This window comes from Rana temporaria, chromosome 9, assembly GCF_905171775.1.
Source record: "Rana temporaria chromosome 9, aRanTem1.1, whole genome shotgun sequence".
NCBI lineage: Eukaryota > Metazoa > Chordata > Amphibia > Anura > Ranidae > Rana > Rana temporaria.
The window spans coordinates 177,712,760-177,737,920 of record NC_053497.1 but is presented as its reverse complement, the minus strand read 5'-3'; the positions used below and the strand labels follow the sequence as shown (position 1 = coordinate 177,737,920).

At 47.0% G+C, this 25,161-nt stretch overlaps 1 protein-coding gene across 2 annotated transcripts in view; it reads right to left on the bottom strand.

Moving 5' to 3' along the window:
* ZNF711 (zinc finger protein 711) overlaps positions 1-12,360 on the bottom strand; it is a 48,664-nt gene extending 36,304 nt beyond the window's left edge. For both annotated transcript variants that reach the window (XM_040325039.1, XM_040325041.1), the window contains exon 1: positions 12,161-12,360. In XM_040325039.1, coding sequence (XP_040180973.1) covers positions 12,161-12,239 — 79 coding nt within the window. In that variant the 5' untranslated portion in view covers positions 12,240-12,360. The remainder of the gene's footprint in view (positions 1-12,160) is intronic.
* Positions 12,361-25,161: the final 12,801 nt, after the last annotated feature.

Below are 25,161 nucleotides of genomic sequence, written 5' to 3'. Positions count from 1 at the left end.
CTTTTTTTTTTTTTTAGAACAAACATGTCATACTGTAACAATACGCCAAATTAGTTTCAGGTTTATGGATCGCAACTGCGGAGACTTCTCAGGTTCGAACCCAGGTTTCACTCTGAACTCAGTTAAGAGTTTGGGTTTTATCATCACAGCCTCGGTAAAGTAAATAGTGCTTATTCCAGCATAAGCAACATTAAAGTACATCTTGGTATTAATGGTATAAGGATAAGTATAGCTGCAGTACTGGGACTGCACACTAGGGGTTAGTAACGAACATTAAAGCGGATGTTCCACCCCAAAAATATATTAAAAGCCAGCAGCTACAAATACTGCAGCTGCTGACTTTTAATATTAGGACACTTACCTGTCCTGGAGTCCAGCGCCGTCCGCAGCAGAGCACGAGCGATCGCTCGTCACCCTGCTGCTCCCCCCTCCATTCACGCTGAGGGAACCAGGAAGTGAAGCGCTGCGGCTTCACTGCCCGGTTCCCTACGGCGCATGCGCGAGTCGCGCCCGCCGATTGGCTCCTGCTGTGTGCTGGGAGCCGAGTGTTCCCAGCACACAACGGGGGGGGCGACGGGATGTGACGGAATGCCCGTCTTTTGCCCGTGAATGCCGGGCCGGAAGTGGGTGCAAATACCTGTCTTTAGACAGGTATCTGCACCCCCCTCCCCCCTGAAAGGTGTCAAATGTGACACCGGAGGGGGGGAGGGTTCCGATCAGCGGGACTTCACTTTAGGGTGGAGAACCGCTTTAACATGAGAGCTGGTATCTGTAGCAGTGAACATTAACATGAGAGCTGGTATCTGTAGCAGTGAACATTAACATGAGAGCTGGTATCTGTAGCAGTGAACATTAACATGAGAGCTGGTACAGGCTTCAGGGAAACTCCATAGCAATTGATAGCAATAGTAGTGAACATAACTTGGAAGCAAGCGACAAGTATGGAGATCAGCGTTTAGCAATTGGTTTCTATAGCAGAGTACTTTCGGTTGCAGATAGCTGGGCATGGATGAGCGTCCTGGGAGCCTGGAGCTGGTTGCTGTGAGCTGTAGCGAACAAGGAGTCCTGGTGGTCCAGTTCAGGAAGCTGGAGCTTAGATCAGGTGAGTCTGGAAGCCCAGCTGACAGTGGCGTTCTGTCAGCAATAGAGGAACACCTTCCTGTCAGTGCTGGGAGTTTAAATAGGCCGCAGGAAGTGAGAGGGTATTCGGAAAGAAGGAAGAAACGAAGAGAGTTGACTGGGAAAGAAGCAACTATAGTTGCACCCACATTGACGTTACACATACTGACCTCCACTGTGCAGTTCATTTTGCACAGAGTGGTCCTGATCCTCGTCTTCTGGGGTCCCTCGGCGGCTGTCTTGGCTACTCCCCGCAGGAGCTAACCCTCTTCTGGGAAGCGCTCTCCCAAGGGGGTTAGCTTGCAGGCGCGCTCCCGTGTATCACTCAGCCCCGCCCCCCCCGGCGCTCCGCGTCATTGATTTGATTGACAGCAGCAGGAGGCAATGGCTGCGCTGCTATCAATCATCCAATAAATGAGCCGAGAAGAGCCAAGAAGCCAGCGCGTTCACGACGCAGGACTTTCGAGGGCTCAGGTAAGTAAACGGGGGGAGTGCTGGGGGGCTACTAATCGTCGGATGTTTTTTCACCTTGAAGTGGAGTTCCACCCATAAATATAACATTACATCAGTAGTTTTAAAAAAATGGCATTAGTCCTTTACGATTTATTTTTTATTTTTTTTAGATGCCTTCAAAGTGTTGTTGCTAGGCAGAATAGTTAATCTTCCCACTTCCTGCACCTAGGTGCTTAATGCTTTCTAACCTACACCGCACAGACTCCTGGGAATGTAGTGGGTGTAACTTTCCAGGAGTCTGTGCACTCCCCAGTCTCGAAGAATCATGTGACTTGGACAGTACAGGTGCTGAAACCTCATCTGAAACCTATTACACTGCTTGTGCAGCACTGAGCATGTGCGAGATCTGCAAGACTGAAATCCAGGAAGTCATACAGTTTGGCTTCATGATGCCCACACTTAAGATGGCCCCAGTCAATTTCTATTTTATAAAGTGTCTAAATGCTTTAACAACCTAACAAAACGGACCTTAGTTTACAGACTAACTTTACTAGAATACATTAAGCTTGTGTATTACAGGGGTATTTATATTTAAAAAGTGAAATTGTGGCCGGAACTCCGCTTTAATGCATAGAGTGCATTAAGGTGAAAATACATGTACCTTTACAACCCTTTGAAGAGTCGGTATGCTTTTTCTGCTCTGAGAAATTAGTGCTTGTTCCACCACTAACATCATTGAAAATTACGTCAAGAGCCGGTCTGAAGAAAAAAAAAAAGAGATCCTGTAATCCGCACATCACCCCAACACGTTTTTGTCTTCCCTGTATCTTAGCTCCCCATGACCAAGCTACAGGGAGGAGTGAAACGCATTGGGGACGTAGCCTGGTTGAAGCCCAGACTGAGACTGTTATATACTTACACACAGGGTCTTGCAGTGATGTGTGGGTCTCAGCAGAGCTTGTCCGAGTTCTGAATGTCAATATAGGGAAAAAGAGAAGTCCTTTAAGTCTACAGGACTTCTTTTTCCCTATATTGACATTTGGAGTTCGGACAAGCTCCATCCTTGCCTATACTCCCAGTGGTTGGTTAAAGAAGAGGACCTGTCGGAGCTTCAAGAGGCACCCACAATTTTGATATTGGTTCACAGCTGGTCTGTCCCTCGAAGGCCATGCTGATCATGTTATTTTTAAACAAGGGTTCCCCAATCCAGAACTTTTGCCAAAGTGCCCTCTATACTGTATATAGTACTGAAATTAGACACATGCAGAAAGGAGATGAGAGGCTTCCAGTGAACCATCATATGTAGTTTAAGTCATCTGCTCTAGAAATCCAATAAGCAGGTGATTAAGTGCAGCAGTGGTCGGATCCTTTTTGGAAATTATGACCATTAACCACTTAAGCCCCGGACCAATATGCTGGCTAAAGACCCAAGGGGTTTTTACAGTTCGGGACTGCGTCGCTTTAACAGACAATTGCGCGGTCGTGCGACGTGGCTCCCAAACAAAATTGGCGTCCTTTTTCCCCACAAATAGAGCTTTCTTTTGGTGGTATTTGATCACCTCTGCGGTTTTTATTTTTTGCGCTATAAACAAAAATAGAGCGACAATTTTGAAAACAATGCAATATTTTTTACTTTTTGCTATAATAAATATCCCCCAAAAACATATATACAATTTTTTTTTTCCTCAGTTTAGGCCGATACGTATTCTTCTACCTATTTTTGGTAAAAAAAAATCGCAATAATCGTTTATCGGTTGGTTTGTGCAAAATTTATAGCGTTTACAAAATAGGGGATAGTTTTTTTGCATTTTTATTTTTTTTATTTTTTTTACTAGTAATGGCGGCGATCAGCGATTTTTTTTCGTGACTGCGACATTATGGCGGACACTTCGGACAATTTTGACACATTTTTGGGACCATTGTCATTTTCACAGCAAAAAATGCATTTAAATTGCATTGTTTATTGTGAAAATGACAGTTGCAGTTTGGGAGTTAAACACAGGGGGCGCTGTAACATTTAGGGATCACTGTGTATGTGTTTACTAGTGTAGGGGGGTGTGGCTGTAGGTCTGACGTCATCAATCGAGTCTCCCTATAAAAGGGATCACTCGATCGATGCGCCGCCACAGTGAAGCACGGGGAAGCTCGTTCTTCAGCTCCGGGGAGCGATCGCGACGGAGCAGCTAAAAACAAATAGCCGCGCCGTCGTCCCGGATCGCTCCCCGAGCTCCGCATGTACCAGGGGGGGGGGTCCCGATCGGACCCCCCACCCACGTCTAGGCAGGGACGTACAGGTACGTTGATGTGCCTGTCCGTGCCATTCTGCCGACGTAAATGTGCATGAGGAGGTCGGGAAGTGGTTAAGACATGGAGTCCAGGTACAATGGAGTGAAGCCGTGCAAGTTCACTTCACTCCCGCTTGTCAGCCCCGATTTCGGCCGCGATTACAGAGACATTTGAGCAGGTTTCTGCACAGGTGTCAATGTAAATTGCGGGCCGAAATCGCAAATAGAAGTAGAGAAACTACTGTTTGAAATTGATGCGGCGTCGCACCAATTAGGACAGTGTCAAATCGCATGTCAAATCGCACCAGTGTGAACCAGGGCCGAGGTTGATTTATTAAAACTGCAGAGTGTAAAATCTGGTGCAGCTTTGCATAGAAACCAATCAGCTTCGATTTTTTTTCCTGTCAAAGCTTAACCAACCCCCACCCGGCCAATAGACAATTGACATCCGGGAAGTGGTTCTGTAATCCTGACTGGACATCTATTGACGTCCTGCAGGATCACATGCCGGCGCGCGCCCTTGGGGCACACAGCGCGGCGATCGGTGGTGCGGGGCGTCAATCTGACACCCTGCATCTCCAATCTCGGTAAAGAGCCTCCGGCGGAGGCTCTTTACCATGTGATCAGCAGTGTCCAATCACGGCTGATCACGATGTAAACAGGAAGAGTCGTTGATCGGCTCTTCCTCACTCGCGTCTGACAGACGCGAGTAGAGAAAAGCCGACTGGCTGCTCTCCTGACAGGGGGGGTTCGCGCTGACTGTTTATCAGCGCAGGCCCCCCGCGGATGCCCACACTGGACCACCAGTGAAGGGGGCAACGTGGATGGCCAGGTATGTACCACATGGCCATCCACATGTTAAAAAAATATTTGCAATAGATGCCAATCAGTACCCACAAATGGGCACCAACTGGAAACATGGGCACAACATAGGAAACATTTTAAAAAGTGATGCCCAGCAATGCCACCATCAGTGCCACCCCTCAGTGTCCATCAGTGCCACCCCTCAGTGTCCATCAGTGCCACCTCTCAGTGTCCATCAGTGTCCAGTGCCCACCTATCAGTGCCACCTATCAGTGCCACCCATAAGTACCCATCAGTGGCACTCATAAGTACCCATGAGTGCCACCCATAAGTACCCATCAGTGCCGCCCATGAGTGCCCATCAGTGCTGCATACCAGCGCCACCTATGAGTGCCCACCAGTGCCGCCTATCAGTGACCATCATCAGTGCCCATCTGTGCCACCTCATTGGTGCCACCTTATCGGTGCCCATCGGTGCCGCCTTATCAGTGCCCATCAGTGCAGCCATATCAGTGCCCGTAACTGAAGAAGTAAATGTACTTATTTACAAGAAAAATTAACAGAAAAAAATAAAAACGAAATTTTTTTAAAAATCAGTCTTTTTTTATTTGGTGTGCAAACAATAAAAATCGCAGAGGTAATCAAATACCACCAAAAGAAAGCTCTATTTGTGGGAACAAAATGCTAAAAATTTAATTTGGGTGCAGTGTAGCACGACCGCGCAATTGTCATTCGAATTGCGACAACGCTGAAAGCTGAAAATTGGCCTGGGCAGGAAGGTGCGTAAGTGCTCCCCGGTATGGAAGTGGTTAATGAAACAAGCTAAAGTTAGAAGCCAGCCGATTGGCTACCATGCACAGCTGCACCAGATTTTGCACTCAACAGTTTTAGTAAATCAACCCCCATGGTTTGAGAAAGTAAAGTCAGAGAGTCAGAGCCATATGAAGGACCTTATGCCAAAAACTGACACCAGATGGGGGGGGGGGGAGTCCCCCTGGTAGAACTTAGGGACCGTGTGAACAGAAAACCAGGTGGCAGCCTTGCAAATATGAGACAAGCCGATGGCTAAAAGACCAGGAAGCGCTCACAGATCTAGTATGGTGCACGCTGACAGGAAGGGTTGAATCCTAATCCTTGGACGATGATCACCTAGAGCAGGGATCCTCAAACTACGGCCCTCCAGCTGTTGCGGAACTACACATCCCATGAGGCATTGTAAAACTCTGACATTCACAGACATGACTAGGCATGATGGGAATTGTAGTTCCTGAACAACTGGAGGGCCGTAGTTTGAAGACCCCTGATCTAGGTCAGTGGTTCTCAACCCTCTAGTGCCGTGACCCCTTGATAAAATTTCCCAAGTTGTGGGGGACCCCTAACACTAAAATTATTTTTTTGTAGCGTGGGTTATCAGCACATAAGGCAAGACAAGTAATTTGACGCCTGCAAGTATTTCGCTGGCATCTTCTTGCAGGATTCTCCAGGGTGCCGGTGTAGTGTCACATTCGGCTCCCCATCACAGATTGCTCTGGAAGTGACGTTCCGTCGCCGCCATCTTGCTACACCCCACACTCCTGCACAGTAATGATTGAGTGAGAAGAGGGCAAGAGGACATCTTTTTACACCCATCGGAGTTTTAGATTTCACAGTTATTTTCAAACACAAAACGGAGCTTATATGCTTAGAGCCGGTTCACACTGGGGCGGCACGACTTTGGGGGCGACTTGTCAGGCGGCTGAGTCGCCTGACGAGTCGCCCCAGTGTGAACCGGCTCTTTAACTACATGCCGACCAGCCGCCGCAGTTCTGATCCCCTGCGCGAGAGCACGTAGTATAATGTCACCTCGCGAATTGGAGACTAGGGGCGCGTGCGTGCCCCCCGCTCGCTCCTGACTCCCTTGCGTGTGCCCGGCGGTCGCGATCACCACCGGGCAACCGCGATTGCTCGTTACAGAGCGAGGACCGGGAACTGTGTGTGTAAACACACAGCTCCCGGTCCTGTCAGGGGAGAAATGCCTGACCTCTGTTCATACAATGTATGAACAGTGATCAGTCATTTCCCCTAGTGAGGCCACCCCCCCTACAGTTAGAACACACCCAGGGAACATACTTAACCCCTTCCCCGCCCCCTAGTGTTAACCCCTTCCCTGCCAGTGGCATTTTTATATTAATCAATGCATTTTTATAGCACTGATCACTATAAAAATGCCAATGGTCCCAAAAATGTGTCAAAAGTGTCCGATGTGTCCGCCATAATGTCGCAGTACCGAAAAAAATCGCTGATCGCCGCCATTACTAGTAAAAAAAAAAAAAAATATTAATAAAAATGCCATAAAACTACCCCCTATTTTGTAAACGCTATAACCCTTGCTCAAACCAATCAATAAACGCGTATTGCGATTTTTTTTTTTTTTACGAAAAATATGTAGAAGAATACGTATCGGCCTAAACTGAGGAAAAAAAAATGTTTAGATATATTTTTGGGGGATATTTATTAGGGTAAAAAGTAAAAAATATTATTTTTTTTTTCAAAATTGTCGCTCTATTTTTGTTTATAACGCAAAAACTAAAAACCGCAGAGGTGATCAAATACCACCAAAAGAAAGCTCTGTTTGTGGGAAAAAAAGGACGCCAATTTTGTTTGGGAGCCACGTCGCAAGACCACGCAATTGTCAGTTAAAGCGACGCATTGCCGAATCGCAAAAAGTGCTCTGGTCTTTGACCAGCAATATGGTCCGGGGGTTAAGTGGTTAAGGGACAGACGCGATTAGGGCGAGGTCGTCGGTCTGTCGTCCCACGCTCCTCGTGGCACACCTGGCCTGAGGTGCGTGTCCTGAATCCTGGTTCCGGGACTGTGACTTCGTTGTGGGCCCAGTAGTCAGACTGGGACCTGCCTTGCAAAGGTGATCCTGTGCTGTCCGTCCTGCGGGAGGAAGCCACTTGATGAAGGAAGCCAGGGGAGGACCTATCCTGGAGAGGGCCATGCAAGAGGCTGGTACCTTGGGAGAGGGCCTGGAAACTTCATCAAAGGATGCACCATACACTGAGAGGCTTGACGGTGTCGCCTGTCAGGTCTAAAAGTTCTACCAAAGCCAATCTGGAGAGATCCGGGTGCTGAATACTGTGGCAGAGAATTCCGGACCAGAAGTGTCTCCTCATAAGGGAAGGTCTGTGGCAGAGACTGGACTTTACTTTGTGCGCCATCCCGGCTGCTAGGCCAGTGAGAGGGACCTATCCGGGTGAGCAATACCCACTCTGGCTAGCGTGACGACAAGAACCGTTTGCTGGAAGCAGGAGTGTTTCCTATTTGTGATTATGCACCTGAACCTACCTACCTACCCCTACCTACCCTTCCACCCCTCATCCCTTCTTTTCTAAAGTTCTGCAAAATAAATCAAAGAAAAAGAAATGCATTGTGTGGACATTGAAATCCTTCAGACTCTCCTTTCACCCTGGACAGCGAGAATATAGGAGGTAATGTGCCACCCAAAATATAACCAGCAGCTCCTGCGGGGGGTAGTGCTACATATAGGACCGGTGCTCCGCGAACTAGGCTGAAGCCGCGGCCTTGCCTAAACAAAAAATCCTGCCCGCAGCTCGCTGCGATCCTGGGAAAAGGCCTTGAGGCCGGACTAGGCCAAAGCCACGGCCTCTTCCCAGGATCGCGGCGAGCTGCATTTTTTAGGCGAGGCCGCGGCTTCCGCCTAGTTCGCGGAGCGCTGGTCCTATATGTAGCACTACCCCCGCAGGAGCTGCTGGTTATATTTTGGGTGGCACATTACCTCTATATTCTTGCTTCGGCCTAGTGCACTGTCTTTTCCCAGGATCGCGGCGGACTAGGCCGAAGCCGCACCCTCGCCTAAAAACTCCTGCCCGCAGCTCCTTAGGACCGGCGCGGTGTCCATCAGAAAAAAAAAAAAACTTGATTCGAATCGTGAATCAATCTTTTTTGGGGGGCCCAAAATCGTCCAGCTCTAACTCCACCCCCCCTCCCCCAAAAAAAGATAAAAAAATGGTGGTAATCAAAACGCTAACATACAATATAAAGTGTTTCAGGATCCCGAAAGGACATGATCCAATCAGAGGCAGAGGTAATAGGATGAAGGAATCGGCCGTAATCCGCCCTCTAATTCCTCTAATCTTATTTACATTTACCAACCAAAGCCCTTCATCCCACAGCAGGGATCCTCAAACTACGGCCCTCCAGCTGTTGTAGAACTACACATCCCATGAGGCATTGTAACACACTGACATTCACGGACATGACTAGGCATGATGGGAATTGTAGTTCCTGAACAACTGGAGGGCCGCAGTTTGAAGACCCATGTCCCACGGCATTAGACTGTAATACAAAGACACACACACATATATATACACACACATATATATATATATACACACACACACACACACACACACATATATATATATACACACACACACACTATACTGAAGATCTGATGTATACCTACTTAACCACTTCAAGACTACAATACATACTATATATATATATATATATACACACAGGGCTTTTTTTCAGGGGGAACTTGGGGGAAATCAGTTCCACCACCTCTGACTCAGAGACTTTGGTGGCTGCTCACCACAATCACTTGTAAACACAGAAGTCTGGTTTCTGTGTTTACAAGTGACAGCTCTGCACTCTGTGTGTAACCCCCTGAACTCTGCACTCTGTATGTAATGCAATCCTGGTATTTAATGCCCCTTTAAGACCCTTCTACTGTTTGTGAAATCTGAACGGGGTCGTGGTTGAGTTCCTGCACCTATTTTCTGAGAAAAAAAGCTCTGTATATATATATATATATATATATATATATACACACACATACACACACACACACACACACCGTATATACTCGAGTATAAGCCGACCCGAATATAAGCCGAGGCACCTAATTTTACCACAAAAAAACGGGAAAACGCATTGACTCGAGTATAAGCCTAGGGTGTCCATTTGCATGCCTCACTTTGTATCACTATGTCCATGCCTCACTGTGCCCATGCCTAGACTTACGTTTTAACATAGGAGTCTATGGAAGGGGTGCCCGGCTTTGAAAAAAAATCAGTGCTCCCCGGCCGTAGGTCACGCAGACGACAAACTTTGCACACTTGTATAGGAGAAATGGGGCTACATGTGTGCTAAGTTCCGGGTTCAGGGGACCTACGACCGGCCGGTACCGGGTCCCCGAATTCACCGGAGAAATTACCATTTAACATGGGAGTCTATGGAAGGGGTGCGCGGCTTTGAAAAATCGGTGCTCCCCGGTCGTAGGTCCCCCGGACAACAAACGTTGCACACTTGTAGAGGAAGAGTGGTGCTACATGTGTGCCAAGTTTGGGGTCCAGGAGACCTACGGCCGGCCAGTACCAGGTCCCCAAAATCCGGGAGATCAGGCGCAAAAAGGTGACTCGAGTATAAGCCGAGGGGGGAATTTCAGCACCAAATAATGTGCTGAAAACCTCGGCTTATACTCGAGTATATACGGTATATAAAACAAACACACACACGTTGCGGCTTTGAAGTGGTTTACCCGCGTCATGGTTGAAGCAATCAGTGTCTGGCTTTCTTATGAAAGCGTTCTGAGCAACTCATTAGCCGCTGGATGGTTTTCAGAAGCGGAAGGAAGGGATACCCCCTAACCCCCTATCCTCACAAAATATATTGCGTTTTGTTTTTAATTCATTAACCGCTTAAACACCGCCGCATGTATATGTACGTCCACAGAATGGCGTGTACAGGCATATGGGCGTACATGTACGTCCCCGCCTTTCCGCGCGGGTCGGGGGTCTTTCCGATCGGGACCCCCCCCCCCCCCGTTACATGCGGCGGTCGGTAACTCTGGGAGCGATTCGGGACGACGGCGCGGCTATTCGTTTATAGCCGCCCCGTCGCGATCGCGAAGCTTCCCCGTGCTTCACTGTGGCGCTGCATCGATCGAGTGATCCCTTTTATAGGGAGACTCGATCGATGATGTCACTCCTACAGCCACACCCCCCTACAGTAAACACACACTAGGTGAACCCTAACTCCTTCAGCGCCCCCTGTGGTTAACTCCCAAACTGCAACTGTAATTTTCACAATAAACAATGCAATTTAAATGCATTTTTTGCTGTGAAAATGACAATGGTCCCAAAAATGTGTCAAAATTGCCCGAAGTGTCTGCCATAATGTCGCAGTCACGAAAAACATCGCTGATCGCCACCATTAGTAGTAAAAAAAAAAAAAATGCAATAAAACTATCCCCTATTTTATAAACGCTATAAATTTTGCGCAAACCAATCGATAAACGCTTATTGCGATTTTTTTTTTACCAAAAATAGGTAGAAGAATACGTATCGGCCTAAACTGAGGGAAAAAAAAGTACCAAATCGCTCGTCTGCAAGTCGTACAGAATACGGCCGCCAGACTGGTGACTGGGAAAAAATCTTGGGAATCAATCTCACCTTCACTGAGATCCCTTCACTGGTTGCCAGTAAAAGACAGAATTGCATTCAAAGCACTCTGCCTGACACATAAGTGCATCCATGGGAAGGCTCCGCAATATCTTTGCGACAAGATCAAACCTCACAATTGCAACCGCATTCTGCGATCCACCGACCAAAATCTGGTCAAGGTTCCTAAAACCAAATACAAGTCCAAAGGAGAAAGAAGGTTTGCTTTCCAGGGCCCCAGGCTTTGGAATGCTTTACCAACCAGCATTCGGTTGGAGCAAAACCACCTGTCCTTCAGAAAGCAGATCAAAACCCTGCTTTTCTGATGGCATGATACACTAACAACCAGCGCCCAGAAGCGATTCAGTTCGCATGCGCCGCGCTATATAAGTTTTTCATTCATTCATTCATTCATTCATTCATATATATTTTTGGGGGATATTTATTATAGCAACAAGTAAAAAATATTGAATTTTTTTCAAAATTGTCGCTCTATTTTTGTTTATAGCGCAAAAAATAAAAACCGCAGAGGTGATCAAATACCACCAAAAGAAATCTCTATTTGTGGGAAAAAAAGGAAGCCAATTTTGTTTGGGAGCCACGTCGCACGACCGCGCAATTGTCTGTTAAAGCGGCGCAGTGCCGAATCGCAAAACCTGGCCTGGGCATTTAGCTGCCTAAAGGTCCGGGGCTTAAGTGGTTAAAGTGTATTTTTTTTTTAAATGCGTTTGAAAAACAGCTGGGCAAATACCGTGAGAAATAAAAAATTGCAACAGTCGCCATTTTATTCCCCAGGGTCTCTGCTAAAAAAAGAAGAGAAAAAAAAAAGTTGACTTCCTCTTCGAACCAAAATATTGCAAATCTGCCCCCCAAGCTTTGATTCTGATTGGCTGCCAGGGAATAAGGCGTAGTTCACGCCGCTGCGACTTGTCATGCGATTTTGATCTGTCATGTCGCATGACAAGCTGCACCCCAATTGCCGGCAATGGAACTGCTCCAAAAATTGCTGCGACTCAAGTTGTGCGTGTTTTGTGATAAGAGGCGTCTTACCGAAGTCCTGCATGATCATAGCGTGGGAGATTTTGGGGTCCTGTGTGTGCGGCTCCACGCCTGCCCCTCCGGCATCCATGGTATCTCCAAGTCATTGACGGAGCCTATAGGGGAACAGAAGGGGGCAGATTAATCACCACCATTAGGATCGGTGCCGGGACAAGGTCATCTAGAGCAGTGTTTCCCAACTACAGTCCTCAAGGCACACCAACAGGTCATGTTTTCAGGCTTTCCATTATTTTGCACAGGTGATTTGATCAGTTTCACTGCCTTAGTAATTTCCACAGCCGTTTCAGCTGAGGGAAATCCTGAAAACATGTTGGTGTGCCTTGAGGACTGGAGTTGGGAAACACTGATCTAGAGCAGTGGTCATCAGCCCTGTCCGGCAGGGCCCACTAACAGGCCAGGTTTGCAAGATAACTGAAATACATCCCAGCTGATATCATTTGCTGCTCAGTGATTGCAGCATTCTAGTCTGCTTTTCCCCCAAGGTAATACATAAAACCTGGCCTGTTAGTGGGCCCTGCAGGACAGGGTGGATGGCCACTGATCTAGAGCCCCAGAGTGAACATGCCAAGCTGCCCCCCCCCCCCCGATGTATGAGAACTCAGGCTTTCACACTGGGGCGGTGTATATATAGGGGGGAAGGGGAGTATTTGGTGAATTTTGGGGGGGGGGGGGTATTTAGTGCAGTGTTTCCCAACTCCAGTCCTCAAGGCACATCAACAGGTCATGTTTCCAGGATTTCCCTCAGATGAAACGGCTGTGGTAATTACTAAGGCAGTGAAACTGATCAAATCACCTGTGCAAGATAATGGGAAGCCTGAAAACATGACCTGTTGGTGCGCCTCGAGGACTGGAGTTGGGAAACACTGATTTAGTGTATATAGGGGGAGGGGGAGTATTTGGTGTGTATGTATATATATATAGGGGGAGTATTTGGTGTATATAGGGGGGAGGGGGGAGTAATATATATATATATATATATATATATACCAAATACCACCCCCTCTATACACACCAAATACTCCCCTCCCCTATATATATATAGGGAGGGGGAGGAGTATTTGGTGTATATGGGGGGGGGTGGAGTATTTGGTGTATATGGGGGGGTGGAGTATTTGGTGTATATGGGGGGGTGGAGTATTTGGTGTATATGGGGGGGGGTGGAGTATTTGGTGTATATGGGGGGGGGTGGAGTATTTGGTGTATATGGGGGGGTGGAGTATTTGGTGTATATGGGGGGGGGTGGAGTATTTGGTGTATATGGGGGGGGTGGAGTATTTGGTGTATATGGGGGGGGGGGGTGGAGTATTTGGTGTATATGGGGGGGGTGGAGTATTTGGTGTATATGGGGGGGGGGAGTATTGGGGGTGTATATATATATATATATATATATATAGGGAGTATTTGGTGTATATAGAGGGGGTAGTATTTGGTGTATATGGGGGGGGGAGTATTGGGGCTGTATATATATATATAGGGAGTATTTGGTGTATATAGAGGGGGTAGTATTTGGTGTGTATATATATATATATATATATATATATGGGGGGGGAGTATTTGGTGTATATGGTGGGGGGGGGGGGGGGGAGTATTGGGGCTGTGTATATATATATATAGGGAGTATTTGGTGTATATAGAGGGGGTAGTATTTGGTGTGTATATATAGGGGGAGGGGGGAATTTGGTGTATATGGGGGGGGGGGGGGGAGTATTGGGGCTGTATATATATATATAGGGAGTATTTGGTGTATATAGAGGGGGTAGTATTTGGTGTATATGGGGGGGGGAGTATTGGGGCTGTATATATATATATAGGGAGTATTTGGTGTATATAGAGGGGGTAGTATTTGGTGTGTATATATAGGGGGAGGGGGGAATTTGGTGTGTATATAGGGGGAGGGGGGAATTTGGTGTATATGGGGGGGGGGAGTATATATATAGGGAGTATTTGGTGTATATAGAGGGGGGAGTATTTGGTGTGTGTATATAGGGGGAGGGGGGAATTTGGTGTATATAGAGGGGGTAGTATTTGGTGTGTATATATAGGGGGAGGGGGGAATTTGGTGTATATATAGGGATAGGGGGTAGAGTATTTAGAGATGATGGGGGGAGGGGTATTGTCCGGTATCAGTGAATGGGGGGGTGCTGATGTTGGGGTGTATAAAGGTACCGGTGATGCTCTCATACCTCTCCCCTCCCCCCGGTTCTCCTCACACGTCACGCCCGGTGTCCGCCATCTTCCTCCCGGTGTTCGGTCCCTCTCCGGTGTGAGGCCTGTCCCCGGAGCTCCTCCCCCCTCCCGGTACGTCACCGCCGGGCAGTGCAGCCCCCCTCTCTCCCCCTCCCCGGGCCCGCGGCCTGCTGTACGGTGAGGTCCGGTCACCATGGAGACGGAGTACAGGCCGCACCGCCCTGGGGATGCTGGGAGTTGTAGTCCGCCCTGAGCTCTGTACTCAGGGGGCCCCAGTGTGGCCCTCAGGCTAGGTGAGGGGCCCTTGGTAGGTTCTCAGGCTTTATTCTGGGGGTGGGGGTTATATTCTGTACCCCTCTGAGGAGATTTCCCCTCACTTCCTGTGCTGGGGACACCTCTTGAGGAGAAGACATCTCCATCCCTACAGAACAGGCCGAGGGTCTGAAGCTCATACTAATACAATACAAGTAAAAATCATCATTTTTTTTTTTTGGCTAGATAATTACTTATAAACATTATGTCTATTTTTTACCATTTACCTTTTTTTTTTTTAAAGCGCCCCAGAGAATAAAATGGTCAGCGTTGCAATTTTTTATGTTATGTTGCAGCGATATTTCAAACGCTTGAATGGATTTGAATGCAAAAATAACACAATATATAACCCAACTTAGTTGGTAAAATATAAAAGACGATGTTACGCAGAGTAAATAGATACCTAACATGTCACGCTTTAAAATTGCGCACGTTCGTGGAATGGCGACAAACGGCGCTACTTCAAAAGCCTCCATAGACAATGCTTGGAAAATGTTTACAGGTTACCAGTTTGGCGTTGATAGAGCTTTCCTTTGGTGGTATTTGATCACCTCGGCGCAATTGGGTCACAGGAGCTGAAAAACGGCGAGAGGTGAGAAACAAACCTTCCCCGTTGTTCTGTGTGGCAGTGACACTGATGGTCCGTTTCCTGATATAGGGAACGACGATCAGTGATTTAGGGAACGACGATCAGTGACGTCACACCTACAGCCACGCCCCCTACAGTAAGAATCACTCCCTTAGGGCACACTTAACCCCTTTAGCGCCCCATAGTGGTTAACCCCTTCACTGCCAGTGTCATTTTCACAGTAATCAGTGCATTTTTATAGCACTTTTTGCTGTGAAAATGACAATGGTCCCAAAATGTCAAAAGTGTCCGATTTGTCCACCATAATGTCGCAGTCATGAAAAAAATTGCAGCTCGCCGCCATTACTAGTAAAAAAAAAAAAAAAATATTAATAAAAATGCCATAAAACTACCCCCTATTTTGTAAACGCTATAACTTGTGCGCCGGCGGCACGCTCGTGAGCTCCGTGCCCGCGGACTCTATGTCGGCCGGTGTCCCGCGATCCGGTCACGGAGCTGAAGAACGGGGAGATGTCAGTGTAAACGCAACATCTCCCCGTTCTTCCTAGTGACACGTTTCTGATCGAATGCTCCCTCTCACCCGGGAACAGCGATCAGTGATGTGTCATGGCAAGCCACGCCCCCTGACAGTTAGAATCACTCCCTAGGACACACTAGTGGTTAACCCCTTCACTGTCATTTTTACAGTAATCCGTGCATTTTTATAGCACTGATCGCTGTAAAAATGACAATAGTGTCCGTTGTGTCTGCCGTTTGGTTGGTTGCGGATTGGTCGGTAAGTTTGAGCCTGGATATTCTATGTATATGCGCCCTTTCCAGCGCTCCTTATTGTATAGACCAGTCATAGGTAGGGGCAGTGACTTTTGTTTGTTTTATTTATGTCATTGTGGTCAGGCAGCACACTGGCACCTTTTCTTCCATGTGTGCTCCTGCCCCTTTAACCACTTAAGACCAAAATGCACGTAAAGGACCTTGCCCCTTTTTGCGATTCGGCACTGCGTCGCTTTAACTGACAATTGCGCGGTCGTGCGACATGGCTCCCAAACAAAATTGGCGTCCTTTTTTCCCCACAAATAGAGCTTTCTTTTGGTGGTATTTGATCACCTCTGCGGTTTTTATTTTTTGCCTTTAACTACTAGCCGACCAGCCGCCGTCATTCTACGGCGGCAGGTCGGCTCTCCTGGGCGAGAGCCCGTAGCTATACGGCGGCTCTTTGAGCGACCACTAGGGGCGCGGGCCCCCGACTCCCGTGCGTGTGCCCGGCGGGCTCGATCGCCGCCGGGCACACGCGAACACACAGCTCCCGGTCCTGTCAGTGGGGGGAAATGCTGATCCTCTGTTCATACAATGTATGAACAGAGGATCAGTGTTTCCTCTAGTCATTCCCACCCCCCCTACAGTAAGAACACACCCAGGGACATACTTAACCCCTTCCCCGCCCCCTAGTGTTAACCCCTTCCCTGCCAGTGGCATTTTTATAGTAATCCAATGCATTTTTATAGCACTGATCGCTATAAAAATGCCACTGGTCCCAAAAATATGTCAAAAGTGTCCGAAGTGTCCGCCATAATGTCGCAGTACCGAAAAAAAAATCGCTGATCGCCGCCATTACTGGTAAAAAAAATATTAATAAAAATGCCATAAAACGATCCCCTATTTTGTAAACGCTATAACTTTTGCGCAAACCAATCAATAAACGCCTATTGCGATTTTTTTTACCAAAAAGAGGTATCGGCCTAAACTGAGGAAAAAAAATGTTTTTTTATATATTTTTGGGGGATATTACAGCAAAAAGTAAAAAATATAATTTTTTTTCAAAATTGTCGCTCTATTTTTGTTTATAGCGCAAAAAATAAAAACCGCAGAGGTGATCAAATACCACCAAAAGAAAGCTCTACTTGTGGGAAAAAAAGGACGCCAATTTTGTTTGGGAGCCACGTCGCACGGCCGCACAATTGTCAGTTAAATCGGCGCAGTCCCGAATCGCAAAAAGTGCTCTGGTCTTTGGGCAGCAATATGGTCCGGGGGTTAAGTGGTTAAACAAAAAGAGCGACAATTTTGAAAAAAATTAAATATTTTTTTACTTTTTCCTATAATAAATATCCCCCAAAAATATATATAACATTTTTTTTTTTACTCAGTTTAGGCCGATACTTATACTTCTACCTATTTTTGGTAAAAAAATATCGCAATAAGCGTTTATCGATTGGTTTGCGCAAAATGTATAGCGTTTACAAATAACATTTTTTTTTTACTACTAATGGCGGCGATCAGCGATTTTTTTCGTGACTGCGACATCATGGCGGACAATTTTGACACATTTTTGTGCATTGTTTATCGTGAAAATGACAGTTGCAGTTTGGGAGTTAACCACAAGGGGGCGCTGATGGGGTTATGTGTGACCTCATGTGTGTTTACAACTGTAGGGGGGTGTGGCTGTAGGTGTGACGTCATCGATTGTGTCTCCCTATAAAAGGGATGACACGATCGAAGCAGCCGCCACAGTGAAGAACGGGGAAGCTGTGTTTACACACGACTCTCCCCGTTTTTCAGCTCCGGGGACCGATCGCGGGTCTCCAGCGGCGATCGGGTCCGCTGGTCCCGGAGCTTCGGACCTGGTCGCGGGCGCGCGCCCGCGGCTGGGTACTAGTACAGGACGTATCTGTAAGTACATGTGCCCAGCCGTGCCATTCTGCCGACGTATATGTGCAGGAGGCGGTCCTTAAGTGGTTAATGAGGGCTGGGCTACCTCCAGTCACCTGCCCCTTATCTATCCATCAGCAGTTATGTGCTCCTAATGAGGAGACATAAAATGCAATGTTATTGTTAGGACTGCAGTATACAGAGCGCCTTGACGGCGCCTGCAGCTTACCCACGCATTTGCAAATGCGTGCAACTAAACCTCTGTTTTTAACGCTCACAGTTAGACAGGTGAATTTGGTTGGTTGCTGATTGGTCGGTAAGTTTGAGCCTGGATATTCTATGTTTTTGTATGTGTCCGCCATAATGTCGCAGTCACGATAAAAATGGCTGATCTCCGCCATTAATACGAAAGAAAATAGGGAGAATATTGCGCTAATCTAAATACAAGTGAAAAGAAAGCAAAGCAGCTACACTACAATATGACAAATATTGAACGATAATGTGAGGAAAAAATGTAGCGCTGGGTAAGATAGAGACAATGGCCCGGATTCACGTACCAGTTACGCCGGCGTATCTCCAGATACGCCGGCGTAACTCTGAGTCCGAGCCGTCGTATCTATGCGCCCGATTCTCAGAATCAGTTACGCATAGATTTGTATTAGATCCGACCGGCGTAAGTCTCTTACGCCATCGTATCTTAACTGCATATTTACGCTGGCCGCTAGGGGCTTGTACGCTGATTTACGCCTAGAAATATGTAAATTAGCTAGATACGCCAATTCACGAACGTACGCCCGGCCGACGCAGTACAGATACGCCGTTTCCGTTAGGCTTTTCCCGGCGTAAAGTTACCCCTGCTATATGAGGCGTACCAATGTTAAGTATGGACGTCGGGCCAGCGTCAAATTTTTCACGTTTTACGTTGTTTGCTTAAGTCGTTCGCGAATAGGGCTGGGCGTCATTTACGTTCACGTCGAAAGCATTGGCTTCTTGCGGGTTAATTTGGAGCAATGCGCACTGGGATACTTTCACGGACAGCGCATGCGCCGTTCGTAATAGGGTTGTCCCGATACCACTTTTTTAGGACCGAGTACAAGTACCGATACTTTTTTTCAAGTACTCGCCGATACCGAATACCGATGCTTTTTTTTAAATGTGTCCCCAAATGCAGCCATGTCCCCCACATATGCAGCCATGTCCCCCACATATGCAGCCATGTCCCCCCTAAATCCAGCCATGTCCCCATAAATCCAGCCATGTCCCCCCTATATGCAGCCATGTCCCCCACATATGCAGCCATGTCCCCCACATATGCAGCCATGTCCCCCCTAAATCCAGCTATGTCCCCATAAATCCAGCCATGTCCCCCCTATATGCAGCCATGTCCCCCACATATGCAGCCATGTCCCCCCACATATGCAGCCATGTCCCCCCACATATCCAGCCATGTCCCCCCACATATCCAGCCATGTCCCCCCACATATCCAGCCATGTCCCCCCTAAATCCAGCCATGTCCCCCCTAAATCCAGCCATGTCCCCCCTATATGCAGCCATGTCCCCCCTATATGCAGCCATGTCCCCCCTATATGCAGCCATGTCCCCCCTAAATCCAGCCATGTCCCCCCACATATGCAGCCATGTCCCCCCTAAATCCAGCTATGTCCCCATAAATCCAGCCATGTCCCCCCTATATGCAGCCATGTCCCCCACATATGCAGCCATGTCCCCCCACATATGCAGCCATGTCCCCCCACATATGCAGCCATGTCCCCCCACATATCCAGCCATGTCCCCCCACATATCCAGCCATGTCCCCCCACATATCCAGCCATGTCCCCCCTAAATCCAGCCATGTCCCCCCTAAATCCAGCCATGTCCCCCCTATATGCAGCCATGTCCCCCCTATATGCAGCCATGTCCCCCCTATATGCAGCCATGTCCCCCCTAAATCCAGCCATGTCCCCCCTATATGCAGCCATGTCCCCCCTATATCCAGCCATGTCTCCCCATACCTAGATGCCGCCGCATGGTTAAACAACGTGCGGGGAACATCACAGCTTTCATTTGAATAGCTGTAGTATTCCCCGCTGCGCCGCGTATAGACACTCCCCCTTGCTCGGGATTGGACAGATCGCGAGCAAGGGGGAGTGTCTATACGCGGCGCGGCGGCAAATACTACAGCTATTCAAATGAAAGCTGTGATATTCCCTGCACGCTGTTTAACCCATGCGGCGGCGTTGCTGCGGTATGCGACAAGGTCGGTGGCGGCAATCGTTGCGGCGGGGGGGGGTAGGTGTTTGTCGCAAGTATTCTATTTAGGTAGCGGGGGTAAGTACTCCTGCAAATACTCGGTATCGGTCCTGATACCGATACTGGTATCGGTATCGGGACAACCCTAGTTCGTAAAAAGCGTCATTTACGTGGGGTCAGAGGAAATTTACATAACACACGCCCACATCTACCACATTTGAATGAGGCGGGCTTATGCCGGCCTATTTACGCTACGCCGCCGCAACTTCGGCTTGAGAATACGGCACTTGCCCATCAAAGTTGCGGAGGCGTAATGTAAATAGGACACGTCACGCCCGCGCAAAGATACGCGCATCTACGTGAATCCGGGCCAAGGATTTCTCTGAATACAAAACAAGTGAAAAATCACTGTACTGAAAGAGTGATAAAGTGGCAAAAACAATAGTGAAGATAAAGTGAATAAAAAAAACACACTGGTGTTATAAAAGCATACACAAACAAAAAATAACAACACTATAAAGTCCATGAAAAAACTGGTGAATGAAGAGATGGTGGAATTACCACGTGGATCCTCAAAGACACACAATCATTTTCTTAAATTCAGTGAAGATATAAATGCGCTTACCAGAAGGCGTGGATCGGTCTGTCAGCGACAACAATCAGGGCACAATCTGCTCGGCTTCCTCAAACTGGATCAACGAGTGGAATGAATCTTCAGTGGAGGGCCGTGGATGCACGATGTCCTGAATAATCCAAAATGTCTAACCCCAAATTAATGAGGGGGGGGGGGGGTGTAGGTAAAACCCCTTAGATCAGTGGTCATCAACCCTGTCCTGCAGGGCCCACTAACAGGCCAGGTTTTATGTATTACCTTGGGGAGATGCAGACTAGAATTCTGCAATCACTGAGCAGCAAATGATATCACCTGTGATGTATTTCAGTTATCTTGCAAACCTGGCCTGTTAGTGGGCCCTGAGGACAGGGTTGATGACCACTGCCTTAGGGGATGGGACAAGGCAAAGATGGAAGCTCCAAACAACATGTGGGGGGGAGAGAAAGAAAAAACGCAGCCCCACTCGGAACGAGGCGAGAGGAACTTACCTGGTCCACGCCGAGGGAGATGTCATCTTTCCTTCGGCGTGTCTTCCGAGGATCTCCGCTGCGCATGCGCCGCGCATTGTGGGGGGACTATCTCCTAAACCTCCCAGGTTTAGGAGATATTCTTTAACCGGTTAACGCCCGCCCACTGTATATATACGTCCTGTTTTTAAAGATGGATATCTCGGTAACGGCAGCAGCTGCTGCCACAACCAAGATATCCATCTCTTCAGATGCCTGTAAACGATAACGGCGGTCTCCTCTGCGTATTCGCCGCGAGATCGCCGTTATCGGTGGCGGGAGAGGGGCCCCCCTCCCGCCGCTCTCCCGCGCTCCTCCGCCGCTTACCGAAACCATCGGTAGCGGCGGAGGCGATCGGGTGCTGCTGCCTACTGTGTGAGGATGCGAGTGAGGGCAAGATGGCCCCCGCCCGTCCTCATAGCATTGCTGGGCGGAAGTGACGTCAAAACGTCAGTCCCACCCAGCGTCTTCAAGAGACATTTTTTTGTTGTCATTTTTTTAAATGCCAAAATTTCCATTTTTTTTTTATTTATTTTTTTGCATTCAAGTCTAAATATGAGAGGTGAGGTATGTTTCACCCCAGATCTCATATTTAAGAGGACCTGTCATGCTTTTTTCTATTACAAGAGATGTTTACATTCCTTGTAATAGGAATAAAAGTGATACATTTTTATTTTATTTTTTATTTCAGTGTAAAAAATTATAAAATCAATAAAAATAAATAAGAAAACAACATTTTTTTAAAGCGCCCCGTCCCGACGAGCTCGCGCGCAGAAGCGAACGCATACGCGAGTAGCGCCCGCATATGAAAACGGTGTTCAAACCACACATGTGAGGTATCGCCGCGATCGTTAGAGCGAGAGCAATAATTCTAGCCGTAGACCTCCTCTGTAGCTCAAAAAATGCAACCTATAGAATTTTTTTAACGTCACCTATCGAGATGTTTAAGGGTAAAAGGGTAAAAGTTTGACATGCCACGAGCGGGCGCAATTTTTAAGCGTGACATGTTGGGTATCATTTTACTCGGCGTACCGTTATCTCTCACAATGTATAAAAAAATTGGGCCAAATTTATTGTTGTCTTATTTTTTTATTAAAAAAAGTGAATTTTCTCCAAAAAAAAGTGCGCTTGTAAGACTGCTGCGCAAATACGGTGTGACAAAATGTATTGCGATGACCGTCATTTTATTCTCTAGGGTGTTAGAAAAAATATATATATAATGTTTGGGGGTTTTAAGTCATTTTCTAGCAAAAAAAAACTGTTTTAGTCTTGTAAACGCCGAATCTGAAAAACAGGCTTGGGGCTTAAGTGGTTATACTTACAGGTAAGCCTTATTATAGGCTTACCTGTAGGTTAAAGTGGTAGTACAGAGTATACTACCACTTTAAGTGGTTAACTGACAATTGCACGGTCGTGCAACGTGGCTCCCAGACACAATTGGCGTCCCTTTTTCCCACAAATAGAGCTTTCTTTTGGTGGTATTCGATCACCTCTGCGGTTTTTATTTTTTGCGCTATAAACAAAAACAGAGCGACAATTTTGAAAAAAAAAAAATCGATACTTTTTGCTATAATAAATATTCCCAAAAAATAAATAATTTTTTTTTTCTCAGTTTAGGCCGATACGTATTCTTCTACATATTTTGGTAAAAAATAAGCGTGTATTGATTGGTTTGCGCAAAAGTTATAGCGTCAACAAAATAGGGGATAGTTTTATGGCATTTTTATAATAATTTTTTTTTTTACTAGTAATGGCGGCGATCAGCCATTTTTATCGCGACGGCGACCTTATGGCGGACACATCGGACACTTTTGACACCATTTTGGGACCATTGTAATTTTTAGAGCGAGCAGTGCTATAAAAATGCACGGATTACTGTAAAAATGACACTGGCAGTGAAGGGGGTTAACCTGAAGGGGCTAAGTGTGTCCTAGGGAGTGGTTCTTTTTTTTTTTTATACACTTCAGACTCCAACCTCATAGAGTATGCGTTTGTACGCTCATGTTCTGTTTGCCAGCCCTTAGCGTCTCTAATTTGGTTTCGCATCATTAGTGTGATTCTTTTTCTTTAATTATTTTTCTCTTTCAAGTATGTATAAATATATATTTTTTTTTTATGTATTGTTCATTCATTATTTGATTTATGAGTAATTTAAATTTTTTTAAATTTTTTCTCCTTATCCTTATCTCTCCCTCTCGGGTCCCGCGGGCACGGAGCTCGCGACAGGGACGCGAGCGCAGCATTGCGCACGCGACCACACGGCAGCAACTTAGCCCCCATTCACACCTAGGCGTTTTGTCGCCTGTAGTGTGACGCCGCAGCAGCCCCGAGACGCTGGAGGGATGAAAACACATTGCCCTCTATGGAGATGGTTCACATCTCCACGCCGAACGCCGTACGCCTGCCGCCTGCAAAAAAGTCCCGGACCTTTTTTTAGACGGCTTTCGGCGTTCGGCATAGGAGACGTGAACCATCTCCATAGAGGGGGTGAGGCTGCATTCACAATCGCGGCGTTTTGTCGCCGCAAATCGCGGTACAAAACGCCGCAATTTGTCGCCGCGATTTTGTACGCCTAGGTGTGAATGCATAGTTAAAGGGGACGTACCTGTACGCCAATCTGCCTGTCCGTGCCATTCGGTCGACGTATAAGTGCGTGCGACGGTCCTTAAACACTTAAGGACCACCTTCTGCACATTTACGTCGGCAGAATGGCACAGCTGGGCACATGCACGTATAGGTACGTCCGAAGCTCCGGGACCTGCGGACCCGTTCGCCACTGGAGTTCCGCGATCGGTCCGCGGAGCTGAAGAACAGGGACAGCTGTATGTAAACACAGCTTCCCCGTTCTTCACTGTGGCGGCGTCATCGATCGTGCAATCCCTTTTATAGGGGGACACAATCGATGATGTCACACCTACAGCCACACCCCCCTACAGTTGTAAACACACTTCAGGGAGCACATAACCCCATCAGCGCCCCCTAGTGGTTAACTCCCAAACTGCAACTGTCATTTTCACAATAAACAATGTATTTTAAATGCATTTTTTGCTGTGAAAATGACAATGGTCCCAAAAATGTGTCAAAATTGTCCGAAGTGTCCGCCATAATGTCTCAGTCACGAAAGAAATCGCTGATCGCCGCCATTAGTAGTAAAAAAAAATAATAAAAATGCAATAAAACTATCCCCTATTTTGTAAACGCTATAAATTTTGCGCAAACCAACCGATAAACGCTTATTGCGATTTTTTTTACCAATAATAGGTAGAAGAATACGTATCGGCCTAAATTGAGGAAAATTTTTTTTTTTTTTATATATATTTTTGGGGGATATTTATTTTAGCAAAAAGTTAAAAATATTGAATTTTTATCAAAATTGGCGCTCTATTTTTGTTTATAGCGCAAAAAATAAAAACCGCAGAGGGGATCAAATACCACCAAAAGAAAGTGCTATTTGTGGGAACAAAATGATAAAAAAATTGTTTGGGTACAGTGTAGCACGACTGCGCAATTGTCATTCAAAGTGCGACAGCGCTGAAAGCTGAAAATTGGCTTGGGCAGGAAGGTGCGTAAGTGCCCGGTATGGAAGTGGTTAAAGGGGACGTACCTGTACGCCCATCTGCCTGTCCGTGCCATTCTGTCGGCGTCTAAGCGCGTGCGACGGTCCTTAAGCGGTTAATAGACATTAAGACGTGACGCCTACCTTGATAATACTCCCAAAGTCTCCATCAGACACGGAACACACCATGGATTCATTGCACAAGGTCATTTATTTCATCAATACATTTTATGTACCAAATAAATTAACTACATATAAAAAATAATCAGTGACTCAAAAAGATACATAAAAGAATTAATCACTGGGGGGAGGGGCTGTACAAAGGAGAGGGCTGT